This window comes from Saccopteryx leptura, chromosome 10, assembly GCF_036850995.1.
Source record: "Saccopteryx leptura isolate mSacLep1 chromosome 10, mSacLep1_pri_phased_curated, whole genome shotgun sequence".
Lineage (NCBI taxonomy): Eukaryota > Metazoa > Chordata > Mammalia > Chiroptera > Emballonuridae > Saccopteryx > Saccopteryx leptura.
Window position 1 is genome coordinate 15172443 of NC_089512.1, and position 22851 is coordinate 15195293.

At 48.9% G+C, this 22851-nt stretch overlaps 1 protein-coding gene across 1 annotated transcript in view; it reads right to left on the reverse strand.

The window, feature by feature from the left end:
* ITGA9 (integrin subunit alpha 9) overlaps window positions 1–22851 on the reverse strand; it is a 352967-nt gene that overhangs the window by 315637 nt on the left and 14479 nt on the right. The window contains exons 2-4 of the mRNA XM_066350935.1: window positions 22349–22476; window positions 20666–20772; window positions 11133–11256 (exon numbers count right to left, since the gene is read on the reverse strand). Coding sequence (XP_066207032.1) covers window positions 11133–11256; window positions 20666–20772; window positions 22349–22476 — 359 coding nt within the window. The remainder of the gene's footprint in view (window positions 1–11132; window positions 11257–20665; window positions 20773–22348; window positions 22477–22851) is intronic.

A 22851-nucleotide genomic window follows, 5' to 3' on the forward strand; every position in this document is an offset into this window, starting at 1 on the left:
CGCCTCCCCCACCCACAGTAAACTCTAGCCCACGAGGCACCATACAGAGATATGAAAATATTGACTACATTCCTTATGCTGTATCTTACATTCCCGTGACTATTCTGTAACTGCCAATTTGTACTTCTTCATCCAAGTGGTTTACACTTCCCCTCTGGCAACCTTGAAATTGTTCTCTTATCTAAAAGTCTCTGATTTGTTTATTTTGTTCTTCAGATTCCACATATAAGTGAACTCATGTGGTATTTGTCTTTCTCTGACTTACTTGGCTTAGCATAATCCCCTCTAGGTCTATCCATGGTGTCACAAATGGTAAGATTTTATTCTTTTCTTTGGCCAAGTAATATTCCATGTTATGTAAGTACCACTTCTTCTCTGTCCAATCATCTATTGATTGGCACTTGGGTGGCTTCCGTATCTTGGCTATTATAAATAAAGCTGCAAGGGACATATTGTACATAAAGCTGCAAGCTGAATTAATGTTTTGAATTTCTTCTGATAGATACCCAGAAGTGAAATTCCTAGGTCAAAGGGTAGTTCTATTTTTAAGTTTTTGAGGAACCCCCACAGTTTTTCAGTGGCTGCACCAATCTGCACTCCCACCAACAGTACACGAGTTCACTTTCTCCATATCTTCTCCAACATGTGCTGTTTGTGGATTTACTGACGATAGCCGTTCTGACAGGTGTGAGGTGATAGCTCACTGTGGTGTTAATTTGCATTTTTCTAATGATTGGCAACATTGAGCATCTTTTTATATGTCTAATGGCCATCTGCATGTCCTCTTTGAAGAAGTGTCTATTCAGGTCCTCTACCCATTTTTTAATTAATTGGTTTTTTGGTGTTGAGTTGTACGAGTTCTTTATCAACTCTGGATATTAACCCATTATCAGATGTACCACTGGCAAATATATTCTCCCTTTCAGTAGGCTGTCTTTTTGTTTTCTTGATGGTTTCCTTTGTTGTGCAAAAACCTTTTTAGTTTCATGCAGCCCCATTTATTTTTTCTTTTATTTCTCTTGCCTGAGGAGATATATCAGAAAAAAATATTTACTAAGGACAATGTCAGAAAGTTTACTGCGTATGTCTCTTTTTAGGAATTTTATGGTTTCAGCTTTTATATTTACACCTTTTTTTTGTAAGTGAGAGGAGGGGAGATAATGAGATAGACTCCCACATGCTCCCCAACAGGGATCTACCTGGCAACCCGTCGGGGGGCCAATGCTCAAATCAATCAAGCTATTTTTAGCACCAAAGGCTGACATGCTTGGACCAACCAAGCTATCCTCAGCACCCAGGCCCAACACTCAAACCAACGGAGCCACTGGCTGTGGGAGGGGAAGAGGAAAAGGAAGAAGAGAGAGAGGCAGATGGCTGCTTCTCCTGTGTGCCCTGACCAGGAGTTGAACCTGGGACGTCCACACACCAGGCCAACACTCTATCCACTGAGCCAACCAGCCAGGGCCTACATTTAAGTCTTTGATCCATTTTGAGCTGATTCTTGTATATGGTGTAAGATGGTTGAGTTTCATCTTTCTTGCATGTATCTGTCCAATTTTTCCAACATCATTTGATGAAGAAAAAGTCTTTACCCATTGTATATTCTTGCCTTTTTTGTCATATATTAATTGACCATACAAATGTGAGTTTATTTCTGGGTGTTCTATTCTGTTACATTAACTTGTGTGTCTGTTTTTATGCCAGTATCATGCTGTTTTTGATAGTATAGTTTGACATTAGGTAGCATGATACATTCAACTTTGTTCTTCTTTCTCAAGATTGTTGTGGCTTTTCAAGGTCTTTTTTTATTTTTTTATTTTTTTGTATTTTTCTGAAGTTGGAAACGGGGAGGCAGACAGACTCCTGCATGCGCCCGACCGGGATCCACCTGGCACGCCCACCAGGGGGCGATGCTCCGCCCATCTGGGGCATCGCTTTGTTGCAACCAGAGCCATTCTAGCACCTGAGGCAGAGGCCATAGAGCCATCCTCAGTGCCCAGGCCAACTTTGCTCCAATGGAGCCTTGGCTGCGGGAGGACAAGAGAGAGACAGAGAGGAAGGAGAGGGGGAGGGGTGGAGAAGCAGATGGGTGCTTCTCCTGTGTGCCCTGGCCGGGAATCAAACCCGGGACTCCTGCACACCAGGCCGACGCTCTACCACTGAGCCAACCGGCCAGGGCCTTTTCAAGGTCTTTTGTGAGTTCCATATGTTTTTGGATTTGTTCTAGTTCTGTAAAAATTGCAACTGGTATCTTGATAGGAATTACACTGAATTTTTAAATTGCTTTGGGTAATATAGGAATTTTAATGGTATTAATTCTTCCTATCCATGTGTATGGTATAAGCTTCCATTCATTTGTATCTTTAATTTCTTTCTTCAATATCTTATCATTCTCTAGGTACAGGCTTTTTATCTCCTTGGTTCCATTTATACCTAGTTTTTCTCTAGATGCAACTGTAAAGGGGATTGTTTTAACTTCTCTTTCTGTAGTTCATTATAAAAATGAACTTTCTGATGGTGCATTATAAAAATACAAGCAACTTCTGGCCTGACCCGTGGTGGGGCAGTGGATAAGGCATCGCCCTGGAATGCTGAGGTTGCCGCTTTGAGACTCTTGGCTTCCCAGTCAAGGCACATTCTAGAAGCAACTGCAAGTTGGTGCTCCTATTCCACTCTCTCCCCTGCCTTTCTCTCTCTCTCTCCTCTCTAAAATCAATAAAGCCTAAAAAAAAAAATGCAAGCAATTTCTGAATATTAATTTTGTATCCTGCTATTTTGCTGAATTCTACTTAATTCTAGTAAATTTTTGGTAAAACCTTTAGGTTTCTTTATATATAGTATCATGTCACCTGTAAATAAATGAGTTATATTCCTTTCCAATTTGAGTGCCTTTTATTTCTTTTTCTTGTCTGATCACTGTAGTTAGGACAGCCAGTTCTCTGTTGAATAGAAGTCAACAATCTCATCTTGTTTCTACTCCTAAGAAAAATAATTTTAGCTTTTTCCTGTTGAGTATAATGTTAGCAGTGGGTTTGTTGTATATGGCCTTTATTATGCTGATAATTTTTATCATCTATGGATGCTGATTTTCTCACATGCTTTTCCTAAATCTATTGCTACGATCATATAATTTTTATCCTTCCTTTTGTTTATGTGGTATATCACATTCATTGATTTGTGGATACTGAACCAACTTGCATCTCAGGAATAAAACCCATTTGATCATGATACATGACCTTTTTAATGTATTGCTGAATTCAGTTTGCTAATATTTTGTTGAAGATTTTTACATATATGTTCACCAGGAAAATTGGCCTATTATTTCTTTCTTTGTAATGTCTTTATCTGGTTTTGGAATCAGGGCAATAGTTGTCTTGTACAATGAGCTTGGGAACCTTCCCTCCTCTTGAATTTTCTGAAATAGTTTGAGAAGAATAGGTGTTAATGCTTCTTTGATGTTTGGTAGTATCATCTTTGAAGTAACGGTCCAGGAGTTTTGCTTGTTGGGAGTTTTTATTACAGCTTCAATCTCCTTGGTAGTATTCAATCTATTCAGATTTTCTGTTCCTTTTGGGTCCATCTTGGAAGATTATGTTTCTGGGAATTTATCCACTTCCTCCAGATTGTTTAATTTGTTTGTATATAATTGTTCACATCATTTTCTTTTCATCCTTTGTATGTCTGTGGTGAACTGTCACATCCCCTCTTTCATTTCTGGTTTTATATATTTGGAGTCTACCTTTTTTTTTTATGAGCCTGGTTAAAGGTTTATCAATCTTGTATCTTTTCATGAAATAAGATCTCAGTTTCTCCAAAACAAAACAAAACCAAACCTCAAGTGCTTTTCATTTTCAAATAGCTCTTGATTGACTTTTATCCCCTATGGAGCCATACTCTCCCGCATCAGAAGGTGACAGAGGACAATCTGACTTTGGGTGATGGGTAAGCAACATAATTGATTGACAAGATAACCTGGACATGTTTTCTTTGAACATATGTACCCTGATTTATTGATGTCACCCTAGTAAAATTAATAATAATAAAAAATCTTCACATCTGAATGGGTGACCTATTTCACTCCCTAGAAATTATCAGTGTCTTTGAAGATGAAAACGAAATTAGGTATAAAAGGTTAGTCACCCCCGGGTAATAAAAAAAGTGGTACAGAAATTCTGGGAATCAATGGGATCATCTTAAATCATAGAAAAAATTTGATATATTCAAACACCACCAATTCCAAACTCGAGAGATTTTAAGCACAGCATGAGTTAAACTTTGTCTACGAAAAGAGGAGAGCTTAACAAGCAAATCAATTGTGCAAGTATCATCTTCCAAGTATTTAAGAAATGATCTTTTTTCAAGAAGTCTTAACATTTTATTTTAATAACAACCAGCTTTCCACCCTCCGTTATCTATTCATTAAAGCAGGATCAGCTAGACACCTTCTGAGAATGTTTAATACTATTATGGTACTTAAAAGTTAATTAGAAAATCCACATTTACTGAATGTTCACTCTGAGCTATGAACTGTGCTAAGCACATTATATAAAAACCTCTTAAGCGGGGGTTTTATATACAGATGAGGGCACTGAAGCCCATGGGCTTGCCCAAAGCCACCCAGTCAGAATGCAGGAGCTATGGGTTGAATCATAGGAATCAGTGAGTGGCAAAGCCAGATTGTGAAATTAGACCTAACAGACAACAGCACCCAAATTGCATTTCTTTGTCAATGTTTTATCTGGAACACTTCTTGTTAATGTAGCTGAGCTGCTCCCAAATTATTCCATATTAGTGAGGTTGTTGCATCACACTAGAAAGATGACTTGTTTATAGCCCCACTCCAGCCAAGCTCCGGCTTCTTGTCTCAATGGGTTCAAGGGCAAAGGATGAAAGAAATCTGTGTTTGATTTTATCAATGAGCTGACAACTTTGAGGAGTCCTAAAATACCATGACTTGGCTAATAGTGACTGCTATTTTATAGTGCTTGCTCTTTAATTTATAGAGTTTTCCCCATATGTCATCCCACCAAACCTCTCGGTTCCTCAGAGTCTGATACAACCAACGACACGTGGCAGAAACGATGCTGTTCTTGTATCGAGCGTAAACTCAATGATTTGACTTAAGGGTGCGCTCTACTGGTTTCCTTTACTTTGTCCTCAATTCATTTTTTGTTTCCCATTCCCTCTCCATTTTCCGGTTCCAAACAGGATATTCTGATAGCATTTCCCACTTAACCAGAAACAGGAAGCACCTGAAAAGCCATGAGGAAAGAGCCCTTGTGCCAAACCAAAGACCAATTTTGTAAAAATTCAAAACTTTGAGACATTTGGACAGGTGCCCACACACTTAAGAGACTAGCCTTAATTAAACCAACCTTGCTGTATTCTGAAGAGAGTACAGGTAACCCTCACAGGGACCCACAAGAGGGCCACAATTACAGAACAATGTGTGGTCTTTCTGAGCACTTTCACCTGGGTTTCCTCATGATCCACCCTCCCATGACAATAACCCTGAGAAGTAAAGGCAATGGAGCCGTTACAGCATTTGTTCCCACTGAGGGGCCAGCCACGGGCCGGCAGCCACAAAGAAGCACGGAAGAGCAGGCCTGAACCACGCATCCCGCCCCCTCCTGTGGTCTTCCCGCCATGCCACAGGAAGTACCGCCCACCCTCCCCTGCCCTGCACCCTCTGCCATGACCACCTGTGGATTCCCATCATTCTTCTTGTATGGGCCCTGACAGATAGCAGACCCTATGCAAGTCACGTTTTTTCAAGTTGTAAAATTAATTCTGCTCTAATGCAACCTTGAACTTGGATGCAGCATGGGCCCTTGGGGAGAGGTACCGGCAGTATACACTTACACTGGCATGGAATTCTCCACCCCCTCACACACACACACACACACAGCTCTCCCACTTTTGAAACATCTCATTCCCTCTCTGTTTTCCCCTTTAGGTGGGGAACTTCTTGATAGCTGAGACAGTGAAACTTGGGTTTCATCAGGCACTTGGCACAGTGTCTAACAGGCAATTAATAAGCTTAAGTGGACTCTAGTCCAGATTGGCAAATCAGTCACCCTATGGTCATTAACAAACACTTACTTGGTATATAGTACCTTAGCCCATAATATGGCGTATTATTAGCGCATATATGCGTAGCATATAGTATATCAATGTATATGGCAGGTACTGTTCTAAGAACTAACAAATGCTAACTCAATCCTCTTCACAGCCAGGGGGGTTAGGCACAAAAACATCAAATAACTCATCTGAAGTCATACCATTAACAAGTGGTAGAAGCAGGTCTTGAACTCTTGCCGTCTGGTCCAAAGTCCATGCTCTTAGCCATCATGCTACTCTCCACTGTGTAGCATATAAATAACAGAATGGAAAGAAAAACTCGGCCTTGAGAAAGCCACATCACATCTCTAGACCTCAACAAAGACAGGCTGGTCGAGGTGATATCTGAAAGGCATGTCAAACTCTAAAATAACTTCCGTTGTACTTAATCATAATGTGATCCTCCACCCAGTGAACAGAGAGCTTGCGTCACCGAATTTTTCCACATTAGGAGGAAATAATGGTTGCCTTCAGAGCCAAAGTAGGTTTAGACCACAAAACAGGGAGGAAGACCCTGGCTGAGGACTGCATCCCCCCACCTTGCTGGTCCAACCTTCCATAGAAATCTAAGTGTCTGCCACCCCTCGCCTCTCACAGGACCAGGAAACACAGAAACGTTCTGTTCAGTCCCCTATTGTTCTAAGGGCCTGCTCTTATACCCTACATCCCCAGCAAGCCCCACCTCCTTACTGCTCCCTGGGTCAGAGAATGAGTTAAGATACAGAAGTGTGTGTGTGTGTGTGTGTGTGTGTGTGTGTGTGTGTGTGTGTGTGTGAGAGAGAGAGAGAGAGAGAGAGCACACACTCGTGTGACCGTGGGGAAGGAGGATTGGGCAGGGGCACGACCATTTTGCTGATTTCTCTGTTGGCTTCCTTTGGCCATCATTAAATCAAGGAACACCCAAAGGCGATCCCGGAGGCCCGGGTCAACCCCCTAGCCACCATTAAGAGGAACTTTGGTTCCTGAGATGTCAGTCAGCTATCATTGCATAAGGACCATGAAATGTTCGTGACCAACAATAGCAAGCGTTCACTCTCGCTCATACACCTATGGATCAGTGGGGGGGTTGGCTGACCAGCTGGTTTCCAGCTGCAGGTTCAGCGCAGGTCTTTTCCACACGTCTCTCTTCCGGGACCAGTGTTCCACGGCCACGGTCTGAAGCACCCAGACAGGTGGGGGGAAACACGATGCCTTATTTATTTATTTTGAGAGAAGCAGGGAGAGAGAGAGAGAGGAACAGAGATCTGTTCTTGGTATGTGCCCTGACCAGGGAATGGAACTGGCAAGCTCCCTGCACCCCAGGTAGGACGCTCCAACCAAACAAACTATCCAGCCAGGGCTTAATTTTTATTATTGATTTTTAAAGAGACAGAGAGAGGAAGGGAGAGAGAGAGGAGGGGGAAGGAAAGCATTCGTTGTCCTCCTCAGTCATACACTCACTGGTTGCTTCCCGTGGGTGCCCTGACCAGAGATGGAACCTGCAACCTTGTTGTTTCAGGACAATGCTCTTAACTGACCGAGCGAGCGACTGGCCAGGGCCACACGGTGCCTCCTAAAGCCTCCGCTCAGAGCTCACACACTCTATAGTGAATGAGGGACAGCAGACCTGACCCCAGCCTGTCACCAGCCCTGCTGCTGCTCTCCTCGACTCACACAGGCTTCCGGGTCCCTGCCAAGCATCACGCCGGAGCCCCCAGCAACGACGACGAGGGGAAAGCCGGCAGGGCCTGCAGGAGAAAGAACACCGGCATCCACAACACTCACGTTCCCCTTGCCTCGTGAGGATGGTGCCAACAGCCGCCCTCTCTTGTTCTGGGAGAGTTGTTGACCGACTCTTATTGAATTTTCATTTAAATGAGGAAGTCCAAAAACACAAACCACCGGGCACTAAAAGCTTTCTGTGAGGTCAGACAGATGCACAATTCAAAACCCAGCTCTACAATTTACCAAATGAGTGACCTTGGGCAATTTATTTAAACTCTTGAGACTCAGCTCCCTCCTGGGTAACAAGAGAAAGGCCACAGGAAGTCCACCTGCGGGACCCCACCCAGGTAGCCTGGGCCCATTGCCAGGATGTGGCCAACTGCCACCTGCCAGCACTTTGCTGGGAACGGCGAGGCTGTTCCTGCCCATGCACATGGAGGGCAGGACGCCCAGGGGGTGAGCGCCCCAGCTCCCCAGACTCAGGCAGCACAATCCAGAGGTGTATTCTCTGCTGGCTGCAGCTCCACCCAGAGACTGTGCCCCGATGGCCCACGGTGGTGACTTGTGGGTGACATCCTGACTGGCTGCTGGCCCCGCCCAGTCTCCTCTTCCACTCCCCCACGGGCGTCTTCTGGAATAACTTCCAAAATAAACCACCTGGAGTCAAACTCAAGTGGAAAAAAGACCTTTTCAGGGGTTTGGTGAAGATTAAATGGGAGAATGGGTAGTCCCCAGACCAACACTGGCCTTCTGCTGACCCCACAGCTGTTTAATGAGAGAGGGCGTGCATGTGTGAGCAATGGCGGCGGTGGCCACGCACAGACATCAGCCCCGGCCCTCCCTTCTAAGGGCCTTTTGCTTTCCGATGCCCACGGTCATATATAGGAGAATCATTAGGGGGGAGCAACGGGTCCCTACTTAACACGTGTTCCGGGAAAACTAAAACGCTGGTCCTATTGCATAATTAGTTTGAGTCCAATCATCTCTGCCTCCATTACCCCCATGGACTCCCTCATCGCCTCCCCCAGCCTGACAGCCACCCAAAGAGTTGTACCAAGGCCCCCCTTTTCTTCCTGGGGTAAAGGGAAGGATAAGCTGGGTGGACAGAACACAGCTTTGCCCCATTATTTATGTATTTATACTACATCTTCACCAATTACAGTATCATCTATTTTTCAGATAGTTTTTCTTCTGACGAGGGCAATACGGAGCTCAATGTCCCCACGTGGCCCGGCCAGTGCTGACCAGTGCTGACCCCTGTGGGGAAAGGCTCATCCTCAGGAAGGAAGAGAGTCCGTGCCCCCTGCAGGGACCCTGCCAGCTCCTCTGCGGGCCATGTCACAGAACACCCTGCCCCAGCCCCCAGAGTCCCTGAGTTCAGGCCCTGGAGGGTCCTCCACGAGGCGGGAAAGGGCTCGTGTCCAGACAGCACTTCTCAGAACGCTCTTCGGTGGCCGGAGAGTTTGAGACCCGGGGAAACCCAGGGAGGCCCAGGGGAAAATGTGGACATGGGCCAGTCAGGACTTATGTCCAAACAAACAAATTAGGGGAGAAGAAAAATATAATCAGCCGGCACTGAGAGAGGAAACAGGTTCTAGCTCCCTCAGAATTAGGCTAGAAAAACCTGTGGGCACAAACTGGACAGCTGAAGAGAACGACAGCATTTTCTGAACCCCTAAAGCCAAATTCAGCTGAGCTAAAGAACGGTTGGCTCAGTGGTCCCCAGTGCCCAGTTGTTTGAAGATTCTAAGCAGGGAGCTTGAGAAAACACATTTTCCTTCCAAGACCCCAAGGGTCTGTTGGTGAGGAGCTCCTAAAACTGCTGACAGCCGTGAGAAACGACGTGGCGTCATCTACGACAACATGGATGGACCTTGATAATGTACTGAGTGAAATAAGTAAATCAGGAAAAGCTAAAAACCATATGATCCCACACATAGGTGGGATACAACACTGAGACTCGTGGACACAGATAAGAGTGCAGTGTGATTATTACGGGGAAGGGGAGGGGGGGAGAGGGGAGGAGGGTTTCAGAAGGGTGTGAAGAGGGAAAAAATATAAGGTGACCAGAGGCGGATTAAGGTCGGTTGAGGCCCCGGGAGCAGAAGAAAATATTGGGCCCCTTTAAAAAAAGAGAGAGAGAGACAGGGAAAATAAAAATACATGTTAACCATATTTTTAAATAAATAAAGAATATTCTGTACTATTAGTGTTAAAATTGCACATATGAAACCAAATTTGGTGTCATTAGAAAAAAGTGTCAAGTTGGGGTGTTGTGGGGCCCTTCAGAAGTCGGGGCCCAGGGCGGGCACCAGCTGTTCAATCCGCCTCTGAGGGTGACGGAGAACGATTTGACTTTGGGTGATGGGTATACAACATAATGGCCTCTCCAAATGATGTGGAGATGTTTGCCCCAAACCTATGGACTCTCGTTGACCAATGTCACCCTGTTACATTTAATTTTATAAATAAAAACAAAATTTAAAAAAAAAAAAAAAAAACCTGCCGAATCCTGGCCAGATGGCTCAGTGAATAAAGTGTCGCCCTGGTGCACAGAGGTCGCAGGTCCCATCCCTGATCAGGGCACGTACAAGAAGCAGTCAATGAATGCACAACTAAATGACACAGTGAGTTGATGCTTCTCTCTCTTCCCCTCCCCCCCCCCCACTCTTTCTTTTCCTCTCTCTCAAATCAATAAAAATATTAAAACAGCTGTGCTGAGGGGGCACCCAGTCCTCAAGCACGTGGCAGATGCGGGGACCAGAGAAGAAGGAAAGTCGGCCTTCTGATGTTCTGAAACGGAATTCTGAGGCTTCCGACCCCTGCGCCTCAGGACATTTGTCCACCGGTGTGGCCAGGACCTGTGTCGGGAGCCTTATGTCCACCTGGGAGGTACATGGGACTGTGGAGACCATTTGGGCCAACCTCTGAATTTTCAGGTAGAGAAGCTGAGGCCTAGAGAGAGAAAGTTAAGTTCCCCAAGGGTACTCAGCATCCAGCAGTGCCAGGAAACCCAGAGTTCTCCCTGTCGGCTCGTCTGAGGCCGGGTGAACGTCGGGGCTCAGAGACTTCACGAAGACTTGTGAGCACGGGGGGCGCTGGGGCAGAGATGGGCAAGGCTGGGCAGGGCCTGGGACCGCTGCCCCTCCTCACCCTCCTCACCCTCCGGGCGGCACCTCAGCACCCAGGGCTGTCCTCCTGCCAGGAGACTGGAAGGCTGGGGGCAATGCAGACAGGCAGGCAGGGGGCGTTGTTTAGGGACGATGTGGGTAGAGGGTGAGGGAGGGAGTGACATTGAGAGCACTCACCTTCATAGCAAGGGATCAGCGTCCGGCCTTTGGCCTGGAGGTTGGACGGGATGATGTAACAGAAGCCATGGGGCAGGATGTGGTCTGTCTCGTAGTAGATGTTCTTCCAGCGATGGGCACAGGCCTAAACAACAGAGAGGGGGTTCAGAGCAGGAACAGGGGGTCCCAGGAGGTCGCCAAGCAGGCCCCGGCATGATGCCAGGTGAGTCCACGCGAAGGGAGAAGAGCAGAGAGGCCCGGGAGCCATCTTCTCTCCCACGCAGCCAGACCTGGGGCCAGGAACCGTTCTGGGCATCGGCAAACGGCACGAATAAGACCACGGCCCTGGGAGGCGACTGGGAGCAGACAGACAATAAACAAATATACGGACAAGTGAGGTCTGCAGCTGGCGCTGAGCTCTGGGAAGGACAGGCACAAGGTCTGGGAGCGGGAAGGGCAGTTCTCATCCAGAGGTCAGGAAAAGCCTAATGGGTGAGAAAGAGCCGACCACATTGAACACACAAGGAAGAATGTTCCAGAAGGAAGGAATGCCAGGTGCAAAGGAGGCCTAGGAGCAAGGTTTGGAGGTTCAAGAGAAAGAAGGAGGCCAGTGGGCTGGTCCGGAGGGACCATGATGGGAGGAAGATGAGGTCAGAGGGGACAGCGGACAGGCCACAGGGGTTCCTATAGACCTTGGGGACGACGATCACTTCAGTGGACACACACGGGGAACAGATGTGAAGTCTCACACAGGTGAGCGGCAGGACCTGGTTTGCAGTTTGGAAAGATAACTCGGTCCCTGCGTGGAGGCTATAGGTGGTCAAGAGTGGGGTGACCATCCAGGAGAGACAGGATGCTGGCCTGGACCCTGGACCAGGATGGGGCAGTGGAGGTGACAGAAATCGGCTTCAGGAGGTGTGCTGGAGCGGCTCTACTAGATGCGGGGAGAGCAGGAAAGGGAGGGAAGGGAGGCCAGGTGAAGACTAAGACAACCACCCCACAGCCACTGGGCGGCCCTCAGGCCGTGGCGGGTCCGCTCTGCACACCCCACATGTGCATCTGTGCATTTATTCACTCGTCGAGAATTCGCGGAGCACCCTGGGCTCGCCAGGCTCTGCGCTAGGCACCGAGGGTACAGCAGTGAACAGTCATGACCTTCTCCTGCGTCTGCTGGCGGAGACAGACTGGGGTCCTCGTGAGGGAACACGCTGAGAAGGAGACAAGAGGTGGGTCCTCTGCCGCCACAGACCTGCCACTCACGACACCCACCTGCTCGCCCACCTGCTCACCCACCGGATCAACAGCTGGCCTCCATCAGAGACACCTGCAGGTCTGACTACAGCACAGACTGCACCCCCCCCCAGACCCTGGCTCAGTGGGTCTGGAGGGGCCCCGAGAACCTGCACTTCTCAACGGCTCCCAGCGGACCCTGAGGCTGCCGGTCTGGAGAACACACTTTGGGGGGGCTCCTGTTCAGAGCTGGTTTAGGGCAGAGATATAGGTTGAACCGTAGGAAACTGCTAATATTTGACCGTTACCTACAGAAGTACTCCGGCATGCAGATCATAAACCGGAAGTAAATGCTTGTTGATGGTGCATTTTTTTTTTTTTTGTATTTTTCTGAAGCTGGAAATGGAGAGAGACAGTCAGACAGACTCCCGCATGCACCCGACCGGGATCCACCCGGCACGCCCACCATGGGGCGGTGCTCTGCCCCTCCGGGGCGTTGCTCTGTTGCGACCAGAGCCACTCTAGCGCCTGGGGCAGAGGCCAAGGAGCCATCCCCAGAGCCCGGGCCATCTTTGCTCCAATGGAGCCTTGGCTGCGGGAGGGGAAGAGAGAGACAGAGAGGAAGGAGAGGGGGAGGGGTGGAGAAGCAGATGGGCACTTCTCCTGTGTGCCCTGGCCGGGAATCGAACCCGGGACTTCCGCACACCAGGCCGACACTCTACTACTGAGCCAACCGGCCAGGGGGATGGTGCATTTTTTTTAATTTGGAAAAAAAACTTACAGCAAAATGTCCAGATCTCAAGTGTACCGTTAAGTTGAGTATTGACAATGAGCATACGCTCATTTAACCAAACCCTTAGCAAGATACAGACCATCTCACCAGGAAGCCCCCTGACAACAGGCACGTGTGAGGAGGCGAGGCTGTCACGGACAGATAGACAGACGCTGGACCAGAAGCGTGCTTCCCCGACCACTGCTGCACGCCACCCAGCCTCGCGCTCGGACCTCACTGCGCCCAGGCTGGTCAGGGGCGACCTGCTCTCCCTGAGGGGGTGCACTCTGCTCAGCTCAGCCCGTGTCTCCTGGGCCTTCACGCTTGCTCCTGTTACCAGTTCAACAGATGCATCTCCCTAAAACACTGCACTTTAAAATAATCCGAGTTTTGCACTTCTGGGTTGGTTTCCTTCAAACGCACTACAGGCCAGGACATCCAGCATTAAGAGGGTCCCCCTTTGACTCCTTCTGCAACCCTGGACGGCGGGCAGAGGAGCCCTTAGAATTCCCATTCTCCATACGGGCACCCTGAGTGGCACAGGGAAGTGCTTTGCCTAAGTCCCAGAGCCAGTTAAGTGCTGCAAACAGGACTGGAACCCACCGCTTCAGGGTCCTCCTGAACTCCCTAGAAAACATACTCCACCTTTAAAACACCCAAATCCCACCTAAGATGCCATCAAAACCCACCTAGGAGCCGCTGTCCTTACCGCCTTTCCCACGGGACCCAGGAGCCCGGAAATCACCACTCTGGGGTTGACGGAATGTCCAGGTCACCGGGCAGGGAAGGGGCTCTCTGGAGCGTGGCTGTCCCTCAGGTCTCTCTATGGAACACCCCAGCCGGCCAGCCTTTCTCCTCTCCATCCCTTCGGGCCAGCTGCCAGAGGAACCCCTGACGAGGCCACTCTCTGCCCAAAGGCACAGCGGACACACTCCGAACAACTGGAGGCCCGAGCTTGCCCACACGCTACCTCTTCTTGCCCTCCGACATGAAACTACAGAAAACAGTCTCATCACTCCTTATTCCTCCCCTTGCGGGAGCGCTGTGTACTCATAGCCCATTTCTCAGGACGCTGACATGATACGGGGCGAGGCGCTATAAAAAAAAAAATCTATCCTTGAGCAGACAATCGCTCTATGCCGCTAAGTAATTGAGTTTTATTTTAGCTCTGACTCAACTCTGATGGCTTGCAAACCTGAATCACTTACTGTCATCTGATTAGCTGGTAAATCAGTTATATTTCAGCTCATGGATTTAGCAAAGCCCTGGGTGTCTAGGGCTTACCCTGTTTTATTGTATTTCTGGGTGGGAGGGACCATTAAAAAAAAAGCCAATTTCATTGCGGCTAATGCTGACTCTCACAAGGAAGGACTTTCTGCGGTGAATGTCTAGTTTATTGTCTCCTCATTTGTTTTGTTTTGTTTTTTAAAGTACCATAAACTGTTTAGGAGTGAGCTTAGAAAATTCCTAGAAGATCCAAATATTGTTTTGCACAGTAAACCAAACTAAAACTGAAGGCATTCTGTGAGGTCAGCTGGCAGAAGGTCAAAGGCAATATGCATGTAGGAGAAGTGTCCCTGAACATAAATTATAAAAAGAAAAGACTGTGTCGCCCTGATTACCATTATGTATACACACATGGCAGTCTGACCCCGACGTTTAAAAAAATTCCTAGGGACTGTCTCCAAAGCATTAATAACTCCATCAATCTCTCCAAATGAGCCCTGCTGTGAGGGAGGTAGGGGGCAGAGAGCGACAAACAGGAAAGAGAGAATTCTCTGGAAACAGCAAGACTTGATCAAACTCAGATTCCAAATCATCATAACAGAGGGGAGGAGGGGCTAGCACAGCCCCAAACTTAGATCTGACATATATATCAAATTATAAAGATGGTTTTCCTCCCAAAAGACGAAAATGAGCATTTTAAGTCAAAGGCCTTTTATTGACAACACGTCGGGGTGGGGGTGGGGGTGTGTGTACTGGGCTTTTCCGGAGGGTTCAGCCACAAAGGCACATGAGTCTCCACCCCCATCCCCCTTACACATGCATTTGTCGTACACACATGGCCACAGCTCTTACCAGGCCCTCTCAGGTCTACCCCTGGGCCACCGAGAACAGCGGCCGGGGGAAACAGGGTCATGATATGCCACAGATCCCTATTCTCGCCAAAGGAAGCAGCAGCGGCCTCGGAGGCCCAGGGGTGCTGGGAAAGTCCCTCTGAGAATGCTCACCAAACGAAAACTCATCCGGGCGCGCTCAGACTCTCTGTGTCCTGTCCTGCACGTGTGTGATGGCTCAACACAAAGCTCACATACAAAAATCAGGAAACAGGGCAACAGAAGTCAATGCAGAAATGGACCCCGTGGCTTTGGAAAGAATAAAACGGACAGATGACACATGGTGACTAGATAGGGAAAGGAAATGGCAGAGAGATAGAGCCGGAGACCGCCACTTCCACCCAGCAGCAATCTCCACGCCGGCGGCATTTGTTGTCTGAGCCCTGGGGACTGATGAAAAGCAGAAGCCCGACTTGGGCATCTGGAGTTGGCGTTCCATCCAGGTCCAGGAGAAGAGTCAGTGTCTACGCTGTGCTTGTTGGGTGGTTGTGGCAGAAAATGACTTTCTTCCCTGCTCCTTAAGTGACCAGCTGGGCCCGGGGACTGTGGGGAAGGGAGGAACTGGCCTCGGAGCCCCACGCTGTGTTCACACCCAGTTTCATCTGTCCCCTGGGGAAAGCCTTGGAAGGCACCACAATACCCGCGAGCTGAGACTGGCAGACCCTAAGCCAAGGTCAGCCCGCCAGCCTAGCCCAACGTCCCGGGTCTTGCCAGACAGAGCTGGTTGCTGGGCCTGTGGGTCAGAAAATGCCATTTTTCATTGAGACATTGCACTCCCGGTCACTGCTTTCAAATTCTCCATCAGTTCTTTACTTTGAAACCAGCACCAGATGCCATTTCTTTAAACGGCCACCTCACCTCTGCCCTCTCAAACCCAACGTTAGAATCCAGTATTATGCTCCTTGGCCCTGGCCGGTTGGCTCAGCGGTAGAGCGTCGGCCTGGTGTGCGGGGGACCCGGGTTCGATTCCCGGCCAGGGCACATAGGAGAAGCGCCCATTTGCTTCTCCACCCCCCCCCCTCCTTCCTCTCTGTCTCTCTCTTCCCCTCCCGCAGCCAAGGCTCCATTGGAGCAAAGATGGCCCGGGCGCTGGGGATGGCTCCTTGGCCTCTGCCCCAGGCGCTAGAGTGGCTCTGGTCGCGGCAGAGCAACGCCCCGGAGGGGCAGAGCATCGCCCCCTGGTGGGCAGAGTGTCGCCCCTGGTGGGCGTGCCAGGTGGAACCCGGTGGGGCGCATGCGGGAGTCTGACTGTTTCTCCCCGTTTCCAGCTTCAGAAAAATACCAAAAAAAAAAAAAAAAGAATCCAGTATTATGCTCCTTGGGCATACAGGGGTCATGTCCACACCCCCAAGTACCATCTGAGTCCTCACATGTCTGAGTAATAAAACATAGCTTCCTGTTTCTAATTTTAAGATAAATACCTGTTTCCCAGAAAGCTCTGACAGGTAGACTGGAGACATTCATGAGGAAGCAAATGGAGAGGACGCCTCCAAAATGTAAATAGGGACTGGGTCACCACGCCTCCTGCCTTGCTGTCACCTACTATTTCTAAGGGTCATTTGACAGCATTTTTGCTTCATCATTCTATCAATCACTTACAATCAGCCGCCAAGAAGAGATGGCCACTGATTTGGTTTCTAATTGTTTTAACAGTGACACTGTGTCCCTGTATTACCCAAACACACGCTGAGACACCACTCCTTAGAGATCTTCTCCAAGAACCTAAGAGTGAAACGGGTGGAAAATCTGACCTCTGTCAGCTGGTGGCCTCCATAAAAAAGGACACCCACACACACAAAATAAATTATACACATAAAGTAACCACACAATTCTGAGTTCCTACTGACACAAAAGACATTAAGTTTGTTCCAGACAGCGCTGTCACTTAAGGAAGGCTTCATGGAGGACGCTGAGTCTAAACCAGGGAAGGAACAGAGGGGACTTAGGACAAGTCTTACCGAGCAAGACTGCGCATGCACAAAAAGGCACAAGGACAACTCCAGAGCAAAAAAACAGACAATCCAATTCGAAAAATGGGCAAGAAACTTAAACAGGTATTTCTTCAAAGGAAATACAAAAGGCCAACAAATATATAGAAAGAGATTCAACTGATTAGGGAAATGCAAATCAAAGCCACAATGAGATACCACTGCACACCCATTAGGATGGCCAATATTTAAAAGAAAGAGAGAGGGAGGGAGGGAGGGAGGGGGGGGAGGAAGGAAGGAAGGAAGGAAGGGAGGGAGGGAGGGAGGGAGGGAGGGAGGGAGGGAGGGAAATAAGTGTTGGTGATGTGAAGAAATTGGAACCCTTCTTTCTGCACTGTTGGTGGAAATGTAAAATCATCCAGCCACTGTGGGAAACAGTATGCTGGTTCCTCAAAAAATTAAACATAGAATACCATATAATACAGCAATTCCCTCTGATTATAGACCCAAAAGAATGGAAAAATAGGATTTCAAAGAGATACTGGCATACCCACGTTCAAAGCAGCATTATTCACAATAGCAAGGGGTGGAAAAAACCCAAATACCCATCAGTGGATGAGTGGGTAAGTAGAACCTATACAAATGAAACAGTATCCAGCCCTAAAAAGGAAGGAAATCCTGCCATCTGCTACAGTATGGATGGACCTTGAGGACATGATGCTAGTGAAATAAGCCAGCCACAAAAAGACATACCACACGATCCCATTTGTATGAGTTCTCTGTAAGAGTCAGACTCTTACAAACAGCAAAATAGACTGAGGGTCGCCAGGGGCTGGGAGAGGAGGGAGGGGAGTCCTTTCTTGGCTACAGAGTTTCCAGTTTATAAGATGACCAAGTTCCAGAGGTCTCTTGCACAACAATGTGTGTATACCGTACTGTACACTGACAAATGGATAAGATGGTATGTTTTATGTTGTGTTTCTGACCCCCCCTTCAAAAAAAAAGCCACGAGGCAAATGGCCACTGCGGGATGCCCCTCTTTCTCCAGCACCCGCATAGAGGGGCTTATTGAACGGGTGGCACAGTAATCGTGAAACATCTGGGAAAAACGGCTCTGCCTGCCATGAACCCGAACAGGATGATCACAGCACAAAGGACCACGAACGCCCCAGCCCTGTTCGGCTAAGGTGCCCCCGGGACTCCCACTGCTGGTCACATCCCCAGGGACGGCCCCTTCCCTTCCTGATACTGACTTGCAGTAATGCACAGCTCTCAGCGCCCCACCCCGGGATCCCTCCATGGGGACAGGAAATATTTTCACGGGAGCAGCCCCCCGGCTGTGGGCTCCAGGCTCTCTAGAGCATCGTGCGTGCTGCCATCAGCCCACTGCCACCTCTGTCCTGAATGAACCCCGACCTCAGGCCACCCGGATTTCAGATGGGTTCGCTTGTCCCCCTTTTTCCATAGGTAGGTGATGCGCTTTCTGGCCCTCCTGGGGCAGAGGTGTCCAGCCGGGGTCAGGCCACTCAGGCTGGAGGAAGGCGGAGGCTGGGAGAGGGCCCAGGGCAGCTCGCGGTGATGAGAGGACGGGAAACTGCGGGGTTGGGGACCCTCAGCACGACCTGCGGTGCTTTCCAGCAGGGAGGCCTCCAGGTGCTGGCGACAGCAGCCAGTGCCCCCTCCGTCCCTGGTCCCTGCACGGGGCTGACAAGGCGAGAAGCTCGACGTGTGCTGAGGAGGAAGGAGGGATTCAGATGAACAACCGCCCCCATCGAGAAGTTTAACACTAAAGTGGGCTCCTCCCCGAGGGGACAGAAACACAAGGATCTCCTAGATCAGGGGTCCCCAAACTTTTTACACAGGGGGCCAGTTCACTGTCTCTCAGACCATTGGAGGGCTAGACTATAAAAAAAAAAACTATGAACAAATCCCTATGCACACTGCACATATCTTATTTTACAGTAAAAAAACAAAATGGCAACAAATACAATATTTAAAATAAAGAACAAGTAAATTTAAATCAACAAACTGACCAGTATTTCAATGGGAACTATGCTCCTCTCACTGACCACCAGTGAAAGAAGTGCCCCTTCTGGAAGTGCGGGGGTGGGGGGGCGGATAAATGGCCTTGGGGCTGCATGCGGCCCGCAGGCCATAGTTTGGGGACTCCTGTCCTAGATCCTTAAGGAGAACCTGTTTCCCTGGGATAAAATATACGTAAAACCCTCAGCATTACAGCCTGTGGTTCAAAGGGGGCCCTCAGAAAATGGCACCTTCTTGGGTCATACGCTTTTATAACAAAAATCACCATCACCATCAGAGAGAAGCCAATGGCAAGGAAAGGCCTCCGGTCCCCTCAGGGGAAGGGGCACGAGGGGACATTCCGGGGAGCCAGCAGTGGGAATTCACCAAGCTGCACACCTGAAGTTGTGCGAGCTAAGTACTTTGGTGTTACACCTCAATAGAAAAGTGTATGAGAAAGCAAAATGGATGAAACCACAGAGGCCGTCAGATTCCTTTTTGTGGGGTCCAGTGAAACTTCGGGCAGCGCTGGCAGTGTCCCGGGAGTTCTCTGATACGGCAGCCAGGCGCAGGTATCGATCACTCGAAACATGGCTAGCGTGCCCTGAAGAACTGAGTTTTCCCTTCAGGACAATTTAAATCTCAGTAACTACCCGCGGCTGGCGGCTCCCTCATTGGACGGCGCAGCTGTAAGACATCACGAGGTCAAGGGCAAAGACTTGCTTTCCTGTGCATCTTGGCGCGCCTAACAGATCCACATACATCATATGCATTTTGGGAGCCAAATAAATGACTATTCAAAAACAACATGTATTTCATAAAATGCACTGCCGTGCCGGAATAGAGGAGTGAACTCCTGATGAGCACAACGTGGGTTATCTCAAAAGTATTATTTTGAGTGTAAGGAGCCTTACACAGAAGAGCACACACCGTGGGGTTCCATTTATACTACGTTCTAGAAAAAGCGAAAGGAACGCATGGTACCACAGTTCGTACCACAGTTCGGAACAGTGGTTGCCTGGGGGGCGGGGGGAGCAGACTAGAAAAGGAACATAAGAGAATTTTTTGGAATGACAGGAACAATCTGTGTCTTGATGAGGGGGGAGTGTTACACAAGTGTGTACAACTGTCAAAACCCAAGCTGTAATCTTAAAACCTGTGCATTTTATATAAATTATACTTCAAACTTAAAGAGATACACACAAATATCTGTGTAGTGAACAAGACCCTCAGAGCACAGTACTTTTCCCATACGTTTCACTTACCGGGTTTCAATAGCCACATCTCCGCACCCTGGAACAAATGTTATGAACATCTGACAGATGAAGAAAATAAAAAGATGGATCATTTGTCCAAATAGTAGGCCAGAAGAGGCAAGCATAAAGCCATGTCCTTGGCACCGTGTCATCTAACTCTCCTAAGAGGTCCAAGTGACCCGTTCTCAGAGTGCCCACCCCACCCCGCGGCACGCCCGGGAGGCCTTACCAGAACTCGGCCGTCGGCCTTGGGCTGCCGGGCCAGGCTCACCCCCATCCACTCATCGTCCCGGTCTTCCTTGCAGGTCTTTCCACAGGATGTCCCCCGATTCTTCCCTGGAGGGCACAGAGGAAAACCAGCCCTGGGTTAAGGGTGGAATGATGTTCGGCTGGCTGCTTGTCCAAGGGTGGGTGGTCTACCACCCAAGTGTCTATAACCAGCTCAGGAGGAAACAAGGAATTGACAACAGAGTGTAAAATCCACTCTATCAGTGTATGCTGTGTGATTCAGCCAATACTTTCCTCACAGCAAGAGTTTCTTGAAGAAGGAGGCGGTGCCCTGGTTTATTTTAATTTGTTACGCATCCGTGATACACAGGTCACCGACCAGTCGTCTCCAGCGGCGCTAGAGAACACCACAGACACCTCCCCTTTCCCGCTAAGGAAAATCATGACAACAGTTCATTTGAAAACAATCATGACTGCAAGCTCTTAATGGGAAAGGTCTTCGGAGGAAGTGAGGAGCTGAAGCTGATTATAATAAAATAGCTCCCACTTACTGAATACCTACTATGTGCCAAGCACAACTCTGTATCTTCACCTCTATTGTCTCACTTAATCTTCTCAAGGTAATCCAGTGAGCTGGACATCGTAGTCCTGATTGTAAAGGTGAGAAAACTGAGGCCAAAGAGGCGATGGGGCAGTCCCGGTAGGTCTCAGCTAGTAACCAGCAGAGCTGGGCTCTGAACCCAGGCAGCGCCACCAGATTCCAAAAATGATGTCGTTTCCACGGGATCAAAGCGAGCTTTTAAAAATATCCATTGACCATATGTTTCCCTACTTAAAGCATAAAACCTAAAATTGATTTTAATGGCCTCCCCTGTCGTACACAGAATAAAATCCTAACACCTTACACCAGCCCGCTGAGCCCCGTGTGATCAGCCCCAGCCGGCCCTGCTGAGTCCTCTGCTCCCGCTCTCTGCGGCTCACCACTCAGCCACACTGCCGACGCTCTCACTGGAACACCACACGTGCTCTCCTCGCCGGCGAGGTTCTGCTCCCCACCTGCCCGCTAACCACTGTGCGTCTTTCCAATCATGTGTAGATCAAATGTCCACCTTCCCCTGGTCTTCTTGCACTCAACTGTTTGTTTGTAATGTCATTTCTGCCCACTCATTTGTAAGGATGGCAGGATCTTTGTTTTTTTCCACTGGCATACCCTGGTGCTTAGTAAGTAACAGGTACTCAACTACATGGTGGATGGATGGATGGAAGGAAGGAAGGAAGAAAGGAAGGGAGGGGAGGGGAGGGGAGGGGAGGGGAGGGGAGGGGAGGGGAGGGGAAGATGGATGGATGAAAGGATGGATGGAAGGATAGATGGAAGGAAGGATAGATGGAAAGAAGGATAGACAGAAGGAAGAATAGATAGATGGAAGGAAGGATAGATTGCAGGAAGGATGGGTAGAAGGATAGATGGAAGAAAGGATGGATGGAAGGAAGGATGTATAGAAGGATGAAAGGAAGGATGGAAGGAAAGATGGAAGGATGGAAACATGGTAGGATGGAAGGATAGAAGGATGGAAGGATGGAAGGACGGAAGGACGGAAGGGAGGGAGGCAGGCCACCCAGAGAAGAAAGAAGACAGTATGAGGGTACAGAGACCACCTCCACCTTGGCAGCGATGTCCACCCACCTCGAGCCATATCCAGTTCGGTGCATCTCCGGTCAGGGTTGGTGTGGATGCGGCACTTAAACACGGCCCCAGGGGACTTCACGGAGGCGCTGTACTTGGAATCTGCCTTGGGTGCGCCCACCAGGACCCTGCACATCAAGAAGAAAGGGGGCTCGGTCACAGTCTCGTACCAGGAAAGAGGAGGCCAACGGTTCATTCTAACCCAGCCACGGTGGGCTGCCTGAATGCTCACTTATACCCCATCCCCCAGCATTGTACTCTGCTGGTGGGGCCAGGGGCCAGGGCCTCCTACAGCAAACCTCTTAGACTTCCTCCAGACACATTTAAAGCGTAAGTTTGGGCCTGACCAGGCGGTGGCGCAGTGGACAGAGGGAAGGAGGATCCACTGCGCGGTGGAGAGTGGATCAACGCTTGATCCGCTGCGCCACCACAGGTCAGGCTCAGAAATACAATTTAATCCTCCACAGCCTGACCTGTGGTGGCGCAGTGGGTAAAGTGCAGAC